The sequence below is a fragment of the Equus asinus genome, chromosome 18, assembly GCF_041296235.1.
Source record: "Equus asinus isolate D_3611 breed Donkey chromosome 18, EquAss-T2T_v2, whole genome shotgun sequence".
NCBI classification, from domain to species: domain Eukaryota; kingdom Metazoa; phylum Chordata; class Mammalia; order Perissodactyla; family Equidae; genus Equus; species Equus asinus.
This window is the reverse complement of record NC_091807.1, coordinates 30,244,617-30,263,904: the sequence shown is the minus strand read 5'-3', so window position 1 is coordinate 30,263,904 and position 19,288 is coordinate 30,244,617. Positions and strand designations below refer to the sequence as shown.

Sequence of the window (19,288 nt, the reverse complement as noted above, 5' to 3'; positions counted from 1 at the left end):
CCCTGTTGGGCTGTTTGTGATGCTGGTGTGGGGCCGCAGGACCAGGACCCAGCATTTGCGAATCTTATTTCAAAGGCTTTTAACACCATTTCAGTTGCTATGAATCAGGGAAGGTCATTTGATCTAGAATGGCCAAGTATAATTAGCAAATTCTCATAAGGGGGCTCTGTCCAAATTCTGTTCTTTTTTTTTTTTTTAATTTAAAAATGAACTTAAGGATTTGGAGTTTTTTCTTTGAGGGGGAATCATTCCAGTTGGAGTGTCTACCGAGGGTTAGGCTCTGGGTATTCCTTCGTGCACTTGAGCCAGGCACGTCCCTTTTAAAAGCTCTGGCAAGCATTTTTCAAACGAATGGATTGATTTAAAAAGTTTGACATGTATAACATTACCACATTCCAAAGGCTTTCAGACAAGAACATCACAACAGGAAAGATTGGCTCTCTGCTCCTTGTCGTGGTGAACCGTCTCCCCAGGGTTAAGATTTCCGTGTGAAGGGCAGCAGTGTGCGAGGATCAGCCATTACTGTGAAAACAAAGCCCCTTTATTTTACCCAATTCGGCATCAGGGTGACGTGGGACCAATTTCCAAGGCTTTTTATGTTTCATTTTCAAGTGTGCTCTGACACGGCCACCCCAGGCTCCCTGCACAGGTGGCTGCACATGCTCCCAGGCCCAGGTGACACGCCACCAGCTGATGAGGTGAAGGGATGAAGACCAGGGCCTGGCAGAGGGAGTCCACTGGTCCCCAGGCCTTCAGACATCGATGCTGGAAGTTCTGCCCAGCACGGTTCACTCCAGCCCCATGACCCGCCCTCCCTCTTGTTGGGCTGGATTCCCTCCTCTGCACTCCTTCATCAACCCCAGGCCCTTAGCACAGGCTTGGCACTAAATAACATGCCTGATAAAGTGCTCAGCAACAGTGCTGACCGCTATTGTTGCTACTCGTACTATTACCATTTCTGTTTTTAGAGTTTACTTGAAGAAACCCAACTCCAGGCACATGTGTGTCCTCCACCCCGCATTCCTCAGGAGGGGCAGCCAGGCCAGTCTCCAGTAGCTGAATGGAATGGGAATTGTTCCCTCTGGCAGAGGCACTGATGCTCCAACAGCCTGTACTCCAAAGGGGAGGAAGGCGGGAGGACCCCTGGACTTTTCCACAATCATCATGGTTCCAGGAGCTCTGCTGAGCGCTCACAGCATCATTTAATCCTGGAAGGTAAACGCTACCATCACTCCCATTTTACAAATGAGGATATGAAGCTTACAGGGTTTATGTACAAACCTGTGCAAGGTAACACAGCTAGAAGGGTGGAGCAAGGATTGGAATGCGGGTGTTCCCATGCCAGCCCAGGCTGACGAGGGCTGCCCCTTACGCCCCTGCGATGTCACTCTGCCCTGGAATTGGCAGGCAGGGAGCTACCTCAGCTCCTGAAGTGCGTCTCCCATTCTTCCCCGACCTGGCCAAGGGCTAACAGGGACAGTGGGGTGGGGGGGGGGGGGCTGTGGCTTCATGCATGACACGGGAATGGTCCTTGCAAACTGGGAGGGAGACACGGGGCTTGCCTCCATTTCTGTGTTGGTGTCTGGGGAAAAATCAGTGACACTGGTCCTGTCTGTATTTAAACTTTTGACATTTTGTTCATCATAGATTTTTGCATCAATTTTGATTTTTTAAAAAAATATTGCAATAAAATACTATTTATTGTGTGATAATGTGTGTTTTGGTGCCCTCTTCAACTTTGTGCCCAAAGAAAGTGCTCGCTGGCCTCACCCTAGTCCTGGCCCTGCTGGCTTCTCGAAGCCCTATTTCCTCCTAAGACCCAAGTGGCAAAAAGCGGGTCTAATCTGTTTTATTTCATTTTGAGAGATGAGTTTAATCAGAATATTTTTTCTAACTGTGCCCTGTTGACCAGTTTAAGATGGTCATTTAATTAATAAGTTTGAATCGAAATATCATTACTATTTAAAATTTGAATATTAATAAAGCCTGCCTTCCTTTCTACCTTCCTTCCTTCCTTTTTCATTTTAACAGGTGTTGCTGTCGAGGGAAATTCCTGACCGCAGGCTGAAATTTGCTTTGGGCACCATCCCCCAGTTCAGATGACACAGACACTCTTTGGAGAAATAATCGCTGTGCTGGCACTTAGCAGGTGGGCACTCAGTAGCCATTTATTGACAGAGGAACGACTGTTGCATCCCACCGGGGCTGGCTCCTTGGCCCAGAGACGCCCCAGCACCTTGCCGAGAGCCTCTGTGGGCCAGCCTGCGTTCTCAGCCTGTGCAGAGGATGACTCAGCCAGTGATTTCATCCAACCAGCCTGGTGTTTATGCCACTCGCCACAAACTGGTTGATACTGTTTGGAACTGTCCTGAGCTGACGCTCTGCTGGGAGCAAATGACATCCAGTCAGCTTGCGGCCATTGGGGCCAAAACAGCTGAAATGTTGTGGCTTCTGAAGAACCCATTGTCTGCTAGTCAGTCGGCGAGAAGGAAAATCCTGGTTCCTTCCACGCTGGACCTTGGAGAAGCATTTTGGCTTCTATGCGGCCTGGGTGCAATAGCGGTGGGTCCTGGCTGGGCTCTGAGAGCCAGCTTGGAAGGGTGGAGCCCCGCATAGAGCTCCCTAGGAGAAGCCCCTCAAAACACACCTGTGGGCGCAAGTTAGTGCAGAAGGAGCTGCGGATTTTAGAAGGCAGCTTTGCTCATTCTAAATGGATTTTCACTTGGCCCCATCCAGTGCTGTCACGGGCCCTATTAATTGCAGGAGAAGACGGGAATGCTTGAGTGTGCACCACTGCTTTCTTATGCAACCATCAACAGTATTCATAAGTGTGTAAATAATGTATTTCTAGCCAATGGAAAATACTCTTAGTGGCGACAAGAAAAACAACCACAATGGCAATAGGCACTGTGCTAACATTTTGCACACATTGCCTCATTTAACCCCCAGTGGGGTGGGTCCTATTATTAGATCTTAGAGATGAAGAGACCGAGGCACCAGGAGTTCAAGGAGCCTGTCCAAGGTCATGTGGCCAGGGAGTAGGGTAACTGATTTCGAGGCCCACCCGATGAGCAATGCACAGCTAAGACTTTACAGGGAAGAGAAGAATAGGAGGGCAGAAAGGAGGATGGGAGAGGAGACTGGTCTGTGGCTGCGCTTGAACACAGCACGGAGGAGTGGAGGGTGTGAGGGGAAGAGGAAGTGTCCGTCGCCCTGCTTCTGTCCTTCCTGCGGGTGAGGGTCTGCAGCACCAGCCAGCTTGGGCACAGCTCTCACACCGCCCAGGGTGGGGGGTTTACTTCTCAGGGCGGACAACTCCCCATCTGAGTTACTGTGGGTCTGTGTGGACATAAAATACCAAGGGCATCTTCTGACGCTCTTACAGCCCTGAGCGCCATGGAGTCCTCGGTCAGGAGCAAACTCAGAAGTTGTCTATTAAAGGGATGCCTGGTGTCTGATTTTTTTTTGTCTCCAGTGGTGATGGAGAGGGGGGACATGACCAAAACTGCCAGAACTAAGCAAACAAAACAGAACAGTCATAATCACAACAACAAAATGCTCCCTTTGACTGGTCAGCTGGGTAGATACAATGTCATCAAATCATCTTCAGAAGTTTTCTTTGCAGATGCTTTATCTGCTCAACTCTGTTTTTTAAGATTTGAATTGGGAGACACCTAATGATCACTATCTCAAAAGCTTTTCCTTTCCTTTTCTTTTTTTGTTTTTGTTGTTTTTGCCCAAAAGACCAGGAATACACAATATCTTGAAGGTGCCGGCTGTGTGAGGTGGGCCTCTGCCCCACTCGTAATCCCTAATATCTCCTTCCTTATATGGGCCACCTCTAGACCTGGAAACATTGCAAATAAAAATAAAAAGTAAAACAACTGAAAGAAAAAAAATGCTAAGAGTGAAATGACCTAAAATAATCACCACCGGTCTCAGGGCGTTTTAACTCAAGCAAGAGGAGGGGTTCGCTGGAGAGCGTCCTCACTGTGTGCCGGGACATGTCAAAATCCCGATACCACGTTGATTAGACAGCCATACCTGGGGGAGAGGAGGGGCGAGGGGGTCACAACCGTGAGAGCTGAGGAGGAGGAATTTAGGGAGGACACCCCCTCCCGGGGCCTCTCCCTTCCCCAGACAAGGCCTCCTTGCCTTCAGTGTCTGTCTTCCACGACTTCCCCGAACGGCCTCAGCTTCCTTTGTCTCTACCTCTTCATGCTTCTGTCCTCCCCTCTGTAGAATGGGGTGATGATAGTGCCTACAAAATGAAGTCATGCGGGTCAAATGCTTAGAGCCGCTTGGTACCCCGTAAACACAAGGGGAGCGCGTGTCTGTATCATGGTCATTTTTATCGCTAGGAGGGCTATTCTACCATTTCTACTACTGGCTGTTCATTTTCCCACCTGCCCGCCCATAGGTGAGTTGGCTTTTCTCTTTCTTCCTCTTTTTCTTTCTTTCTTTCTCTTTCTTCCCCAACAGGTGAGTGTTCTCATCTGATCCTGCTGTTCTGAAGCCTCCTGGTTATCCGACTTTGGGATTCTCTGAGTTATGCATACTCCTTAGAAGCTTCTAGGAGACAATTGCCCTTCTCGATCCCGGGGCCGGGGCCCTTGGCGAGACTTTTTCCTGGGCCCCCATTGCCTACCTCTGCTCTTTGTGCAGGGCCCACCGTCAGGGGTTCGCTGTCCTCTAACCCGGGTTTGGCGGCAGCCAGCACTTACTGCTGCTGAGCAGCCTCTTGGAGAATCACTCACATCCATGAAAAGCACTCAGTGAAAAGATGCCCACACTGCTGAGAAAATCAGGGTCCATCAGTATCAGAGCATTGAGCGTCTGCGTGGGAGCGCTGAAAGGCTGTCACAGAAGAGAAAGCCCCCAAGAGCCTATTGTCCCCTCGCCCTGCTGTCCTGGTCTGTCAGCTGTCTACTCTCTCGACTCCTGACAGTGGCTTTCTGAAACCCTAATGACAAACATGTAACCTTCAGAGGATGTCTCTGGTGGTTTGCCTCGCCTCTGCCACACCCTGTCACCAATCGGGGCCTCCCTCGGGGCTAGGGGACGAGGCTGCCGGAGAAAGTTCAGGGGACTGAACTGCTGCCAGGTCACCTGGCTGAGGATTGGCCCCGAGTCTGCCTCTTCTGGATGCCACTCACGAGGCGGACTGAGGGCTGAGCAGAGAGGGTGGAAGAGGCCAGAGGCTGGAGATGTTCCAGGGGACAGGAAGAATGTGTTCACCTCCTGTCAGGATTCCTGTTTCCAGGAGATTCCAGTCCCACCAGGACAAACCACGGAAGGAGCTTTTGCCTCCCTGAAGTGGTGATGGTCCCTGGCATTGCTGCCTCTGACTACCTGTGCGGCCTTGAGCGTGTCTCCTGGCCTTCCTGGGCCTCTGGTGCCTCATTCAGTAGGGAGGATGGTGGACAGATAACTCTTAGGGTCTCTTGCCCCATTGGCATTCTGTGGGACTCAGAGATATGAGCTGGCACCTGTGGCCTTTGTCCCAGGCAGTGGCCGACCTGTGGCTGTGTCCTCTGTGGTCACTGAGGAAGGCTGGGCATCTTTCCCCTGAGCATCGAGCAGCCTGAAGTGTTTAAGGCCTTGGACTGTTGACCTGCTTGTCCTGCGCCCTGGCCTGTCAACATCAGCTGGAGGCGAAGGGGAAAGTTTTCTGGTCGAGCGGCTAGTCTCATAGGAGCAGAAAGAATGTGGCTTAATGTCTGATCAGGCATTGAGCTTTTCTGCTGGGCTTAGTTAAAAAGGACGGGATGGGAACGGCTGGAAGAAGTCATCTGCAACTTCATAAATAATTAGGCGAGCTTGTGTGTAGGTCTTGAGGATTATCTTGCATCTTACATTATCTTTTCGCATCTTACATTTGGTAGGATAAACTGGACCTTGCTTGAAAACAATATTTCCCTACAACTAAGATCGCTTGATGAAAGCGAATTTGTGTTTCAGAAAAACACGACATTTATCAATCTCTTGCTTCACGAGCCTGCTTCAGTGAAGGTGATAATCTTTTTGAATATTTATTGAGTGTGCAGAAGAGGGAAGGGGCAGGGCTTGGCAGGCAAATGCCTTCTGGAGGAAATGTACTTTGCCAATAGAAGCGCTGTATGGTGAGAAAAAGCATCAATTTAACGGGTCTTCCTAACCATCACCTTGTTCTTGGCAAGTTCATAAAGTATCCTTGTGTGGCAGAAAGAAAAGCCCTTCTTCTGGCTGGCTTTCTTTATGGCCTAGGAGGTCTAGCTAGCGTGCTGAGGTTCTGAATATTGATCGCCAACCTGGACCCAGCCTCACCGATGTACCTGGGAAGTCAGCAAAGACTAGATGGGCAAGGTAGAAGCACGGTGGTTAATAATCTGAACTTCAGTAAAGTGAAATACTTCCCGCGCTTGGAGTGAAGCCTCTTCCTTGATGGGGAGACTTACCTTCTAAGTGATATATTTCACAAGGTTATATTTTCATACCTGGTGTAATCAGTTTCCCTTAGAGGAGAACACATATAAATAGACTATCACCATGGGCTAGGTAAATCCCACAATGCACTTAATCTGCTCTCTGTTTACTGATTGCTCACCTGGCCTCCCACACATGCAACAGCATAATTTCTCAGGGCCTTGTCTATTTTCCCCCTTAGGATCTGTCCACTCTAATCACTAGGACAGCAAGTTGGTGGTTGGAGGAGGAGCAGGGACCTTTTTTGGCAGTGAGCCACGTGTTCCTTCTCATCTTGCTTCTGAGTCCTGGTGTACCCTTCTTGAGGAGTGTGCCTTACACCCTCTGTGCTTTCCCACCCGGTCCAAAGACCAGTTTAAACTTGCTCCTTCTGCAAAATCCTGCCTGCTGATTTCCAAAAGCGACTCCTTGCTCTACAACACACAGGTCTACGCTTAAACCTTGTGCCTGCAGAATACACTGCTTCGCCATAGACATTTGTTGAGAGATCTAACTTTGTATTTTTTTTTTAAAGATTGGCACCTGAGCTAACAACTGTTGTCAATCTTCTTTTTTTTTTTTTCTGCTTTACCTTCCCAAACCCCCTGTACATAGTTGTATATCTTAGTTGCAGGTCCTTCTAGTTGTGGGATGTGGGACGCCACCTCAACGTGGCCTGACAGGCAGTGCCATGTCCAAGCCCAGGATCCGAACCCTGGGCCGTCGCAGCGGAGCGCGCGAACTTAACCACTCGGCCACGGAGCCAGCCCCTAACTTTGTATTTTTGACACTGTATATAATTACCTTTGACTGGATTTACCCTACAGGACTGCTGAATGCTCACTGATGCCATTCTTCAGGATGTAAGTTCCTTATAAGGAGCTGGCACGATGGCCAAGAAGATGCTACACATAGACAGATAATATGATAAATTATATGCTAATAAATATGTAATAACAGACAAACATTTTGATGAGACTCAAAACAGCTCTGCACACCCTTGTTGAATTCTTTCATAATCTTTAACAGTTCTAGAAGCATGATAGGGTATGATTTTCTCAGTTAAGTAAAAAATCACGTAAAGTGTTACCCTTCCTATAAGGCACGGGTACTCACTCCAATTTATAAGTAGAGACGGGAGGAAGACCACCCATCTTTTCTGCTCTGCAGCTTTCTGCTTCTTTTAGGGATGGTTTTTGGAATGATGGTGGCATCTAGGTGACAGAGTTGGGACTGTAGGAGGAATTGTTTATTTCTAATCTCCTAGAAATTTTTTTTTCAGGGAGGACTTGATTTGGTTTTAATTAGTTGTTGATTTTTATTTTTCTTTCTATCCCTCGTCAAGATGCAAGGCAACCAAGGACAGGCATTGAACACATAGAAGGCTACAATTCAAATTTACCGGCATAAAAAAAGCCTGTGTCTTTTCTGATGGCAGAATCTAAGAAGAACGAGGAAGTCTTCCCTGAAATGGGCTGGTGCACAGAGCTACTTTCTCTCGTGTCCTCTCCTGCGTCCCTCTTGAGGAAACAGACACTCAGCCAGGATGGCAGGCAAGGACATTCTATCCTTCCAGGACCCTCTTACATGTTCCCCAAAGTGAATGCTCATTTCCCCTAAATGTATACACGCCTCACACTAGCCACTGTGGATAAAATTGAGTAAGTCACCTCATCTGGGTTTTCTTGAATTTTCTACAGGTTAAGGGAGACCCTATTTCTCCTCTACTCTCCTCTTACCTTTAAACAGTGGTCGATTTCATTAATAACTACGAAATGTTTACATGTCGCATGTGAGCAGGTCAACAATCCAAATTCTTTGTAACATCACCAACCGGACAGAAGACCTTTCTTCACCTCTCAGAATAAAATGATGTCCAGGGTCATAATTTCCTAGGAGACAACGCCAACCTGATTTAAACAACAGGGGGAAAGCTCATCTCTGTGTCATATTGTTTAAGCTTCTGTCCACTAAGACAGAACAAGTGGATTTCTGAGAAAGGCGAGATGTAAAGTAATTTTATCATAAATGTATTTCTTAACCCGTTTTTCAGAGGAGGAAGTTGTAGTCAATAAAGACCCATCCCTCAAGCTTGATTGAGAACTGCCGCCTGGAATTGCCTCCCCCGCTTCTGGCGCCCACGCCCCTTCCGTCCTTACATTTCCACCGGGTGCCTGAACTTCACTTACAGTTGACTGCTCTTGGGTTATTCCACAAATCAGAAAGTCGGGCTTAAAATTTTTGAAGCCCCATCATTTAACTACGAACCGTCATCCCGAGGTTCTGAAACCACCAGGGCATCAGGACACTTTTATTAACAAAACAAATCAGACAAAAAAAAATAAATAAATAAGGTCTTTAAGTGTTTTATTCTGTTGATTCTTCATAGTGCAACGAAACAAAGTTAGAGATAAAATGCCAGTTAAATTCGGCAACTACCAACAACCAAAAACCTTAAACAAAAATTCAAAGTAAGCTGCTGAAAGAGCGTGAAATAATCTTGGCTGGAGTAATTCGTTAACAAATCAGGACCGGTCACCTATGTAGTTGTTCATTGCAAAGCGGCGAGAACACCTGCCCGGCGCGCTGGTCAAGGACCAGGTACAGGAAGAGACCACGCAGCGAGCGCCATCCCGCCGTCGCCACCGCAGGGGGACCCGCCAGAGGTTTGGGGCTCCCGGTCCCCCTCCGCGTCTTTTAATGAGACAGATGGATAATTAGCGATCACGCTTTCTGACGAGTCGGAGACTGCGAAGTGCCTTGTTACCTATTTTAGTAAACCGGGAACACCGCCTGCGTGAAAGGTGGTGGCTGTTTTTAAGCAAGCTCAAACGCGGGTTCGGCTACCTTTGGGGCAGGGGGACAGACCGGTGAATCTCGAGTTCTGAACTATCTTTCTAAGGAGGCCCCAGGATTTGAGAGCGAATCATTTCCGCAACAAAACACCTGGTTATGCGATTCTCAAAAATTGCACTCTTAACAGCCGGGGTACAAAAGCGGACTTCCCAACCCAGCACACCCAACGACCCAGGAGTTGTCATCGCCCCCTCCCGCGGCACCGCGGTGCCAACCGTCCGGCCGCCGAGGATCTGTCAGTCTGCTGCGCTCAGGACAATCTGCACTGATTACTGGTCTTTCCCGGCTTCCGGAGGTCGGGCAGCCTCCTGTGACAGGGTTTGGCTGGTGGGAACAGGGCCATCCGTGAACTCTGGCCGAGGAGAAGGAAACACCGCCCCCCCGTCCCGCCCCCCCCCCACCACCCCGCCCTCGGAGAGCAGCCCGTTGGTCCCCTGGCTCTGCAGGTGTCGCCTCCGTGAGCAGTGGCGCTGGGGCTGGCCTCCCGCCGCGCCCAGAGCGAGCCAAACCCAGCTCAAGGCGCCCTAAAATTCACACTGCTAAGCGCACAACTCTGGGGCCCGGGAGACACGCGCTACGGAAGAACGGGGATCAGAGCGCGCCTCTGCCGCCCAAAGCTGCTAGAATCGACCCAGAAGCCCAAACAGCCCAGATGCTCCCTCGAACATCCGCTCAGATCACTTTAGTTTCCCCGGGGTAGGGGTGGGGAAGGGGGCGCACACAGTCCCTTTCTCTGGGCGAGAAGGTTCGAAATGCCCTCCTTGCTCGTCCCCGCTCTCCCGGGGCGCCTAGCGAGGGGGCGCGGAGAAGCTGGGCGCCGGGAGGACGGGCCGAGGTCGCGCCCCGGGCCCCGGCAGGCCCTCACTTGGAGAACTGCGCCTGCACGGCGGCCAGGCCTAGGCCGGCCGGCACCAGGTGCGGGAACTTGCAGACGGCGCAGGTGCAGAGGCCGGGGCCGCCCGCGCCGCCGGGGAGCGCGAACTGGCCGCACGGCGGCTCATCGAGCGCCAGCGACAGGTACTTGGCGGGGCGCAGCGCGTCTGGGGGCCCCATGGCGCCGGGCGCCAGCAGCACAGAGCCGGGCGCGGCGGCGAGCAGGGGCAGGCCGGCCAGCAGCAGGCGCGGAGCAGCGGGTCCCGCGCCCTCGCCGAGCGCGCGGCGCAGCTCCTGCAGCGAGCTGCCCAGCAGCAGGATGTAGTTGCGGGCGAGCAGGAGCGTGGCGATCTTGGAGAGCTTGCGGCCGGGAGCGCCCTGGCAGTGCGCGGCCGAGTAGGGCAGGATGACCTCCCGCAGCGCGTCCATGGCCAGGTTCAGGTCCTGCATGCGCTTCCGCTCGCGGCTGTTGATCTTGCGCCGCAGCTGCTGTTGCTGCTCCTCTTTGGCGTCCGCCCGGGAGCCGCCGCCCGCGTGCGCACCGGGCCCTGGTCCGGTGCCGGGCGGCTCGGCGTGCGCCTCCGGCTTCTCGCGCGCCGCCTTGGGGAGGAGGGGGGCCGTCGTGGAGGAGGAGGCAGTGGAGGAGGCGGAGGGTGGCTGCCGGTAGCCCACCAGCTCGTACAGGGAGGCCCCGAGCTGCACGTCCCCCGGCCGCTGTGGCCGCAGCATGGTCGTGGGGGCCGCGTTCACGCGCGCCTGGGAAACCGCATAGTACATCTGGGGGGCGGTGGGGGCGGCCGAGGGCGCCCTTCAGGAACGCCCCGGGGTGGGCCCTTCGGCAGGCCGCCCCTCCCCGCGGACCTGCGCGCTGGGAGCTGATGGCAGGGCAGCTGCTGCGCCCGACCCCTTTAAACCCGGCTTGGGAACCTGCGGGGCCGCGCGCGGCTGGGCGCAGCCAATGGGGGCGCGAGGCCGGGCGCACGCGCGTGCTCATTGGCCGCCAGCGCCTGAGGCCGGCGCCGAGCTACCGCTGGCACCGCTCAAGGAGGTTATTGTGAGCGCCCGTGGGAGTGTCGCAGGACCGGCCCGGGAGGGAGGGGGGAACGGCGCTTATTTGGGCAAAGTGCGGTTGTTGTTGGAGGCCTGGTTGGTTTCGTGAGGCTAAAACTCATGTGCCTGCCTCCTCCTCTTGGCTTCTTCTTCTTTGTATACATATACATATTTGCTTGATTTAAATATATGTGTCTCAAATACACATAACATAAAACTTACCATCTTAACCATTTTTAAGTGTAGAGTTCGTTAGTGTTAAGCGCGCTCACACTGTTATGCAGCCAATGCGCAGAACTCGCTTCATCTTGCAAAACTGAAACTCTGTGCTCGTTAAACAATTCTCCATCACCGCTTCGCCCAGCAACTCCTGGCAACCGCCATTCTCCGGTCTATGACTCTGACGACTCTAGGTACCTCCTGTAAGTGGGACCCTGCAGTATTTGTTTTTTTAGTGATCGGCTTATTTCCTTTAGCACAATGTCCTCCAACTTCATCCCTGCTGTAGCATGGGTCAAGATTTCCTTTCTTTTTAAGGCTGAATAATACTCCATTGCATGTATATGCCACATTTTGTTTATCCCTTCCTCCAAGGGTGGACACATGGGTTGCTTCCACCTTTTGGCTATTGCGAGTAATACTGCTACGATCATGAGTGTAACATGTTTTTTTAAAAGTTGTGATTTCCTGCCGGCTTTTGAGAGCTAAATTTCTGGGCTCAATGACTGTAGCATTAGAATGGTTACTCCCTGCCGGTCCCTCTCTCTTCTCTTTTGATTAAAAGGCCTTTAGAGACTAAGGAGTTTCGGGGTCGGGTTTCCTTCCTCTCCAGAAGGGATATGTGTTCATTCTGTCAGTGGTTGACTCTTCTTACTGAAGCAAAAACTCACACAGAAATTGGCCTCTTATCAGGGAAAACAAACAAAAAATCACTCACACACTCATACCTGTTAAGGGTGGGACTGAACATTTCTCTTCCCCAAATAAAATAGCATTACTTGGTGGATATGGAAGTTTTCTACCCTAACACCAGGCTTGTCATCGTCTCATGGCAAAATGGAATGGGGAAGGGGGCCTTTTGGTACCTAACCCTCTACCACCCAATACAGTAGCCACCAACCACCTGTGACTATTAAAAATTAATTAATTAAAATAAAATCAAGTTAGAAATTTAGTTCCCCAGCTGTGTTAGCATTGCTTCAGGTGCTTAGGATTTCCACGTGGCTAGTGACCATCCATTTGGCAGCAGAGACAACATTTCCGTCATCGCAGAAAGTTCTATTGCACAGCACTGATGCTGAGTGTAACAGAAAGAAAATGAGCTTCTCCAGCTTGGTCCTCTTTGGTATAAGAAGAAGGATGCTATGGCAGGACCTGTCCCCCATGGGAACTGATTTCAGCTCCAGGAGCCCGTTGGCTGTGCCTGCTGGTTTCAGGGCTGAAAGATTCTTGTTTCCCTCCACGAGTATTCACCCCAGAGGCTCACTCTGATCTCTGCTTCCGACCTCCAGCTCTGCCTATAACATCCTGCCCTTGGCTCAGGTTCATGTCCAACATGACTTTCTTCTCAAAGCCTTGATGATTTCTCACCTTCTTCTTCCTCTCATCACGCTCAGCAAACTGTTGATAGCATTTTCCCAGAGCCTGGATTGTGTTACGTGGAGATCATCTCCGCATTTGGTTGTGATTGTTTTGAGGGCGGGGACCACCTGTTCATTTCTGCATCTTCCCAAAGCGCAGCACAGTGCTTTGCAACTACTGTGTGTCCAGGGGGTGTCTGAGGACTGGTCTGAAATCTCCACCAGTTCACAGCTTATCCCTTGAAATGTGCAAACTCCCAATAGTGCTTTAACCCAAGAGTTCCCTATAGGTTTCACAGAGAGGGAAGGAATGTGGTAGGACCCCCTGACTCTCAGGGGGCCCTGTCTTGACACGATTCACTTGGGGAGAGAGAAAGAGGTCTCGGCGGGAAGGAGCTGAGTCCCCAAGCAAAACCTTACTATGCAGGAAGGAGAGAGATCAAGGAAATCACCTTGAAAGTTTCAAGCAGGTGAGTTTAACACCTTTCTAATCAATTTCACCTTTTGTTAAAGCATTCTGGCTTTCAAAGCATTTTTACAGACATTTGGTTCTCACACGAACCCTGTGAGCTGGGCATTTTTCTATCCCTGCTGTCAATGGTGAAACCGAGGCTCCTGGAAGGTGGAGGATTTCTGGGGTTGACAGTGTGCCTTCAGACAAGAGGCAGAGCTGCACCACGAGTGGCCAGTTTTTGGAATTCCCTGCAGCTGGACCAGGCTTCCAGGAAGCTGAGGAGGGGGCCATGATGGGGAGGGTTAGGGACTGGGTGAAAGGATGGAGGGGCCTGCCTAGGCCAAGCCAGTATTGACGAGTTGATGGGTTCTAGCCGTGTCCTGAAAGAGAGGGTTCCTAGGATCCCACCTCCATGAATCCTGCACCAACTTCTTCTGGCAATGCCCACCTCATCCTGAGGACCCCTCAGTCCTATAGCTGAGGTGCCAGATTGGGGCAGGCCCCAGCGACCTCCCCCTCTGGCTTCCTTCTCTGCCCACACCCTAGGCAGGAGCCCTGGGGCCTTACCCTGCCAGCAGGAAGAGGAAGAGAATGAGAAAGACGGAAGCTAAACCTGGGACAGAGGGGCCCAAATGGCACGCCGTACATTTCCCATCCACTGGCAGGGGTGCCCCAGAAGTCAGAGATGGAAATGTGCGTGCTTCTCTTCCCTCCAACAAGTGCCCCTGTTTACTGAGGGTGTCCCCGAGGGTTCCTTTAGACCGTGACCTCTCTGCATCCCCTTCTGCGGAAGAACTCCTCCCTTCCCCAGGCCAAGGACACTGTCAGTTGGATACACTGGCCAGTGTGTACTGAAGTGCTCTTGGTGGAGCCCCAGAAGAAGGCTCTGGGTGGCCGTGTGGACCCAGCATGGGCACAGGATTCAGTGCTTGTGGAAGCTGGTGACTTGGATGGCCCCTTCTGCTGGACCGGAGCTCCAGCAGCATGCAAAGTGTGACAGCTGGCAAGGGCCGGTAAGTCATTATAGCCCCTGGCAGGGGCCCTATGGGCTGTCTCAAGAGAGGCAGCTGCCGTGGCCTCCCACATTCAGGACATACTTGGGGAGCAACTTGCGTCCGCCATAACAACCACTCTTGTCTTTGCCCAAAGGGGCTTGTGTGTGTGTGTTAGTGACTCCTTTCTCCCCAAGGAGGTGTGTGTGGCAGGCTTCCTTTTCCTTGCATAGAAACCTAAAGTGTCTCCCACCCATTCTCCCAACTCTGCCGCCCACCCCTGCTTTGGGTCAAGAAGCTCAAACTTTTGAAATGGCAGACAATGGGGACTCGAAGCGGCGGGGAGTGTGTGAGGGGAACGTGGCTTTTGGGTGGAGCACCGTCCACCTCCTCTGTGAGCACAGAGAGGCTCTGCTGCTGCAAAGCTTGGCCACCACTCAAAGCCCCCTGTTGTCACTCGAGACACTCTCTTGCAGAAGACCAGCTAAGTGTGAAAGGCTGTCTTTGCTAAAATGTGCTGTCGAAACTGTCTGGAGCTTGGACCAGTAAGGAAATAACGGCGTTTACTTTTTAAAATGCTACTTTCTTCTAAGAAGGGCAAAATTCTTTGGAGAGTTCCACTTACCCAAGAGTGTTGAAATTCATGCCATTGCTATGAGAAGTGGCAGCCACATCCAACATTTGTTCTATATTAGCTTCTCCGATCTGATCCAAATATAACTCTGCCTGGAACACAGAAGAAGGAGCTGAAGAGAGAGGGCGACTTAGCTGCTCCTAGGGAGAAGGTAGGAGTAGCAGAGAGAGAAAAAGAGGGCAGGGTGGGTTCCCCTTTGGTAAGTGGGCTTGGATGGAGCAGAACTCCTTACAGATATTTGGTCCTCTGTCACCTGGGGAGCATCTCAGCAGAATCTCAGTCACGCTTAGAGACAGTTCAGGTTAAATAAAGATCCCTGCTGGGAAAATTTGAAAGAATATGAATTTTGTTCCTTTTCAAAAGGGAGAACAAATTAATCAAGTCATCAGGAACTGGTATGATGTTTCTGTTTATTTACAATGTTGTTTTAAAGCTATATAATTGTCACAGTTGTCCTTATTTCCAGTGTGGAAGGGCCTAGGCAGTAATACGGTGTTCTCTGATCTGGTTAAAACACTAAAGATTGTCAAATGTAGTTGGTGTGTTTTACAAACATTATAGGAAGGTTGATTCTATTTTATTTTAAATAAATGTGTTTTGGACCAGATTTAAATAAAGTTTATTACTTAAGGTATTTATAAGTCAAAATTTGTCCTGTGACTTATTTTTTTGGTGGAAAAAAAAGTTAAAAGGGAAGAAAAACGGGAAAAGAAATTAGATGGCATCTGGGTATTTTTTCAGATTCCTTATAATAACAACAGCTTGATTTGGCTATTGGTGACATAACTCAGACAGAGGGCATATTCTTCCCCCCCCCAAACTTGGGGTGCCCTAAGAGAAGGAGAAATTTTTGTTGCTTCAGTGGGTACCAAATTCTGAAATTCTACATGTTACTAGAGCTGTAAAAGAATTCATTTTAATACCCCTCATTGTATTTCTGAAAAGGACTCTTCTTTAAAGGAAAGTTCAAATAATCATTGTGAAAAACATTATAAAAAGAGAAGTACGGGGCTGGCCCTGTGGCCTAGTGGTTAAGTTCGGCGTGCTCTGCTATGGTGGCCTGGGTTTAGTTCCCCGTGTGAGGACCTACACCACTTGTTGGCAGCCATGCTGTGGTGGCGACCCACATATAAAATGGAGGAAGATTGGCACAGGTGTTAGCTCAGGGTGAGTCTTCCTCAGCAAAGAGAGAGAGAGGGAGAAAGAGAGAAGTACATCTTTTTGTTTTAAAGACATTTGGAGATGGTTTCTCCATCAAACTTGAAGGCATATTGACAGAATTCCAGGCAGGGAAATGGAATGTAACAAACAGAGGCCCTCTGAGGAACTGTGCTAAGAATAACTGTGAATTAAGATATAGATATCAGCACGTGCAATGTGGTGTCTGAAGGGTTGGTTTGGGGCAGAACGAAAATATTCTCTGAATCTCCCTGAAGTCAGGAGCCGAAGCCAACTATTTCAAAGGCTTACGCTGATACAATGAAAAGAGACAATTTGCTCGGAAGGCTGTGGCTAATTTATAACACAATGTCCAATGTCATGGTTAGTTTTGTTGCAAAAATTTGGCAGTTGAACCCAGAGTCTCAGGCAGCCTGAAAAGATGCAGAGCGATTCTGGCTGCAGCATCTCTCGCTTGCTGGATGTTCCAAACGGTTCAAACAAGCCCTTTCATAGAGACGCAGGGCCAAGTGTGCTCAAAGGAATGAGGGGAAACAAAGGTGGCTCTGAAGTCATTTCCCCGCACTGGGTCCAGCCATCCGGTTTCACCCTTTCCCCATTGAACGGACAGAATGCAACAGGAAGAGCCGGGATGAAAGGGAACAAATAGGCCGATGTGTTTGGGGAGAGAATGGAAAGGGGCCGGGGCACTGAGCTGCTAAACTTTCATTCTAGGTTTTCAGAAAGGAGTGAATGATGAATTATAGAAACCTGAAAGGTAATAAAATATGGGTCACTGACGCACTGAAGCCAAGTGCCTAAAACACCTGCAGAGACAGAAGGTTCTGGAAGTCAGTGCGGCCCTGCAGTCGCCCAGGCAGACACCCTGCCCGAGGCACAGAAGGGAACTGTTCAGACGCTCACCTGTTGTTTCCTGTTGGCTCGCAGTCCGTCCCCATCTGTAAGAGCCAGCGGGTGGATCTGACTCCAGATTAGACCACCAGCGGATAAAGAAAGGCAGTGTGAAGACTTCCCAGGGTGCAGTTAAGGAGACCAGAGCTGGGAGGCCGCCACCTTCCTCTCCCGAAGGCGCCCTGACCTGGAAATATTAACTCGGATGGCGAAACATGCAAATCTCCTCTGCTGTAATATTCTCAGGCTTTTCTGCGCAAAGGCCGAGCTTATTTCTGTCTGTCAGTGAAGAGTCCTGATCCCTGGGTGGGGGGTAAGAGCTAGCCTGTAGCCTTAGCTATACACATTTGAGCCTCAGTTTCCGCATCTATAAAATAGGAGTAATAGTATTTATCCCCTAGGGCTGTTATAAAGATTAGAAGGAAGTATAAAGAAGGTGACTTGCCCACAGCCAGGCACGTAGTACCTGCTTAGTAAAATGGCAACGGTAGCTGATATTTATGGAGTACTTGCTACATGTCAGGCACCAGGGAAAGACACTTATTGTATGGTTTTCATTCAGACTGGGGCAGTGTCCCAGTTTTGTTTGCTCTAAGTGCATGCTTTCTCTGCATCAAGGATGTGAGGTTTTCTAGCCCTTTCTGTCCCGGCACTGGCTGAACACCATGGATGCTCCTCCCATATGGCTGTGTTTCAGAGACACTTTCCTTGACACACTGAACCAAAATCCAGCAACAGCTTGCTAAAGCAAGTGTATAATGTGATCTCAAGATAATCCTGGACACCATCCCAGAGAGCTATAGTGCAGCCTTGAGGCCAGACAGCCTGGGTTGGAATCCTGGCTCCTTGTGTGACTTAGGACAAGACACGTTACCTCTTTGTGCCTCGTCTTCTCCATCCACAAAACGAGGATGAAAATAGAACTTCTTTCAAAGGATCGTGATGAGGACTGAGAGTTGATACTCGTTAAGGCCCGGAGAACAACGCACGGCACAGTGTTAGCTGTTACTATCATTTTATTAACCTCTGTTATGTGTCCCCCAAATTCACATTGAAGTCCTCAGAATGTGACCTTATTTGGAAATAGGGTCATTGCGGATGTAACTAGTTAGAATGAGGTCATTAGAGTGGGCCCTGAGCCAATATGACTGGTGTCCTTAAAAAAAAGGGGAAATTTGGACCCCCAGAGGGGATGCTATGTGAGGATGAAGGCAGAGGTCGTGGTGATGCTTCTGCCAGCCAAGGGATGCCAAAGGTTGCCAGCAAACCACCGGAAGCTCAGGGAGAGGAATGGAGCAGATCCTCTGTCACAGTCTCAGAAGGAACTGGCCCTGCTGACACTGTGTTCTTGGCCTTCCAGCCTCCAGACTGTAAGACCATCCACTTCTCTTGTTGAAGCGACCCACGTAGTACTCTGTCACAGCAGCCCGAGCTCACTAATACTCCCTCTGAGCTAATGCCTCCTCTGTAACGTGATGTGGGGGGGTGGTTCGAGGGCAGACTCCATGGTCAGACCCTTGGTGCTCAGACTCAGCCTGTCACTTACAAGCTTGTGAACTTGTGCAGCTGACTTAACTTCCCTGTGCCTTGGTTAATTCATCTGCGTAATGAAGCTCATAAGTATACTTGTGTCACCCTCACAGGTCCTTTTTAAAGCCAGGATTAGATGGGTGCCTGGCTCACAGTAATGTTAACTGCTCTGTGTAGCTTGTCTGGTGGTTTCTAGAGATAGTGGAGTGTGGAGGCAGAACTCTGCTTTAGGTCAAAGTGCCTGGGGGTCTTGTTAAATGCAGATTCTGGTTCAATGGGTTTGGGTGGGCCCCGAGGTTCTGTGTTTCTAGTAAGCTCCCAGATGAGGCTGATGAGTTGGAGGACCACGATTCTTGTGTATCAAGGGCCAAGATGGCCTCACCTGGTCCCATTGAAGAAAACGAGACTGATTAAGCATAACATTTTTAAAAGAAGCCCTCTTTCCTCATCCCTGTCACTTGGGCATGCAAATGCTGGATGCATCTCGACCATGTTTAAGGAAAGAGCAAAGTTGGCTTTGGAGAAAAGGACGAGGAAATGACTGGGGGCGGCCAGCCTGCAGCTCGGGAGGGCTGCACATTGGCGAATAGACAGGTGCAGATGGATGGACCTGAGAGCTGGAACTTGTCCTGCCCCAGGAGGGTGTTGGTGGGTGGATGAGACATGGAGGATGTGCGATGGCCTGGAATGGGGTGGGGGGAGAGGACGTGGGTTGGAACATGGCCAAGCCCATCCTTGTGTGGGGCCCTGCCCCACCTTCCCTCTGCCTGGAAGTCTCAGTCCAGGTCTTCTCATCATCGAGTTC

The 19,288-nt window shown here is 50.4% G+C and overlaps 1 protein-coding gene and 1 long non-coding RNA gene across 2 annotated transcripts; both read right to left on the bottom strand.

Moving 5' to 3' along the window:
* Nucleotides 1-4,155: 4,155 nt before the first annotated feature.
* On the bottom strand, nt 4,156-17,165 carry LOC139040962 (uncharacterized). The gene is made up of 3 exons (XR_011495288.1): nt 16,966-17,165; nt 14,875-14,975; nt 4,156-4,261 (listed from the first exon to the last, which is right to left on the bottom strand). It is a non-coding gene; the product is annotated as an uncharacterized lncRNA (long non-coding RNA).
* OLIG1 (oligodendrocyte transcription factor 1) lies at nt 8,795-11,084 on the bottom strand. The gene has a single exon (XM_014843752.3). The coding sequence runs from the start codon at nt 10,948-10,950 to the stop codon at nt 10,162-10,164; it is 789 nt and encodes a 262-aa protein (XP_014699238.1). The 5' UTR covers nt 10,951-11,084; the 3' UTR covers nt 8,795-10,161.
* Nucleotides 17,166-19,288: the final 2,123 nt, after the last annotated feature.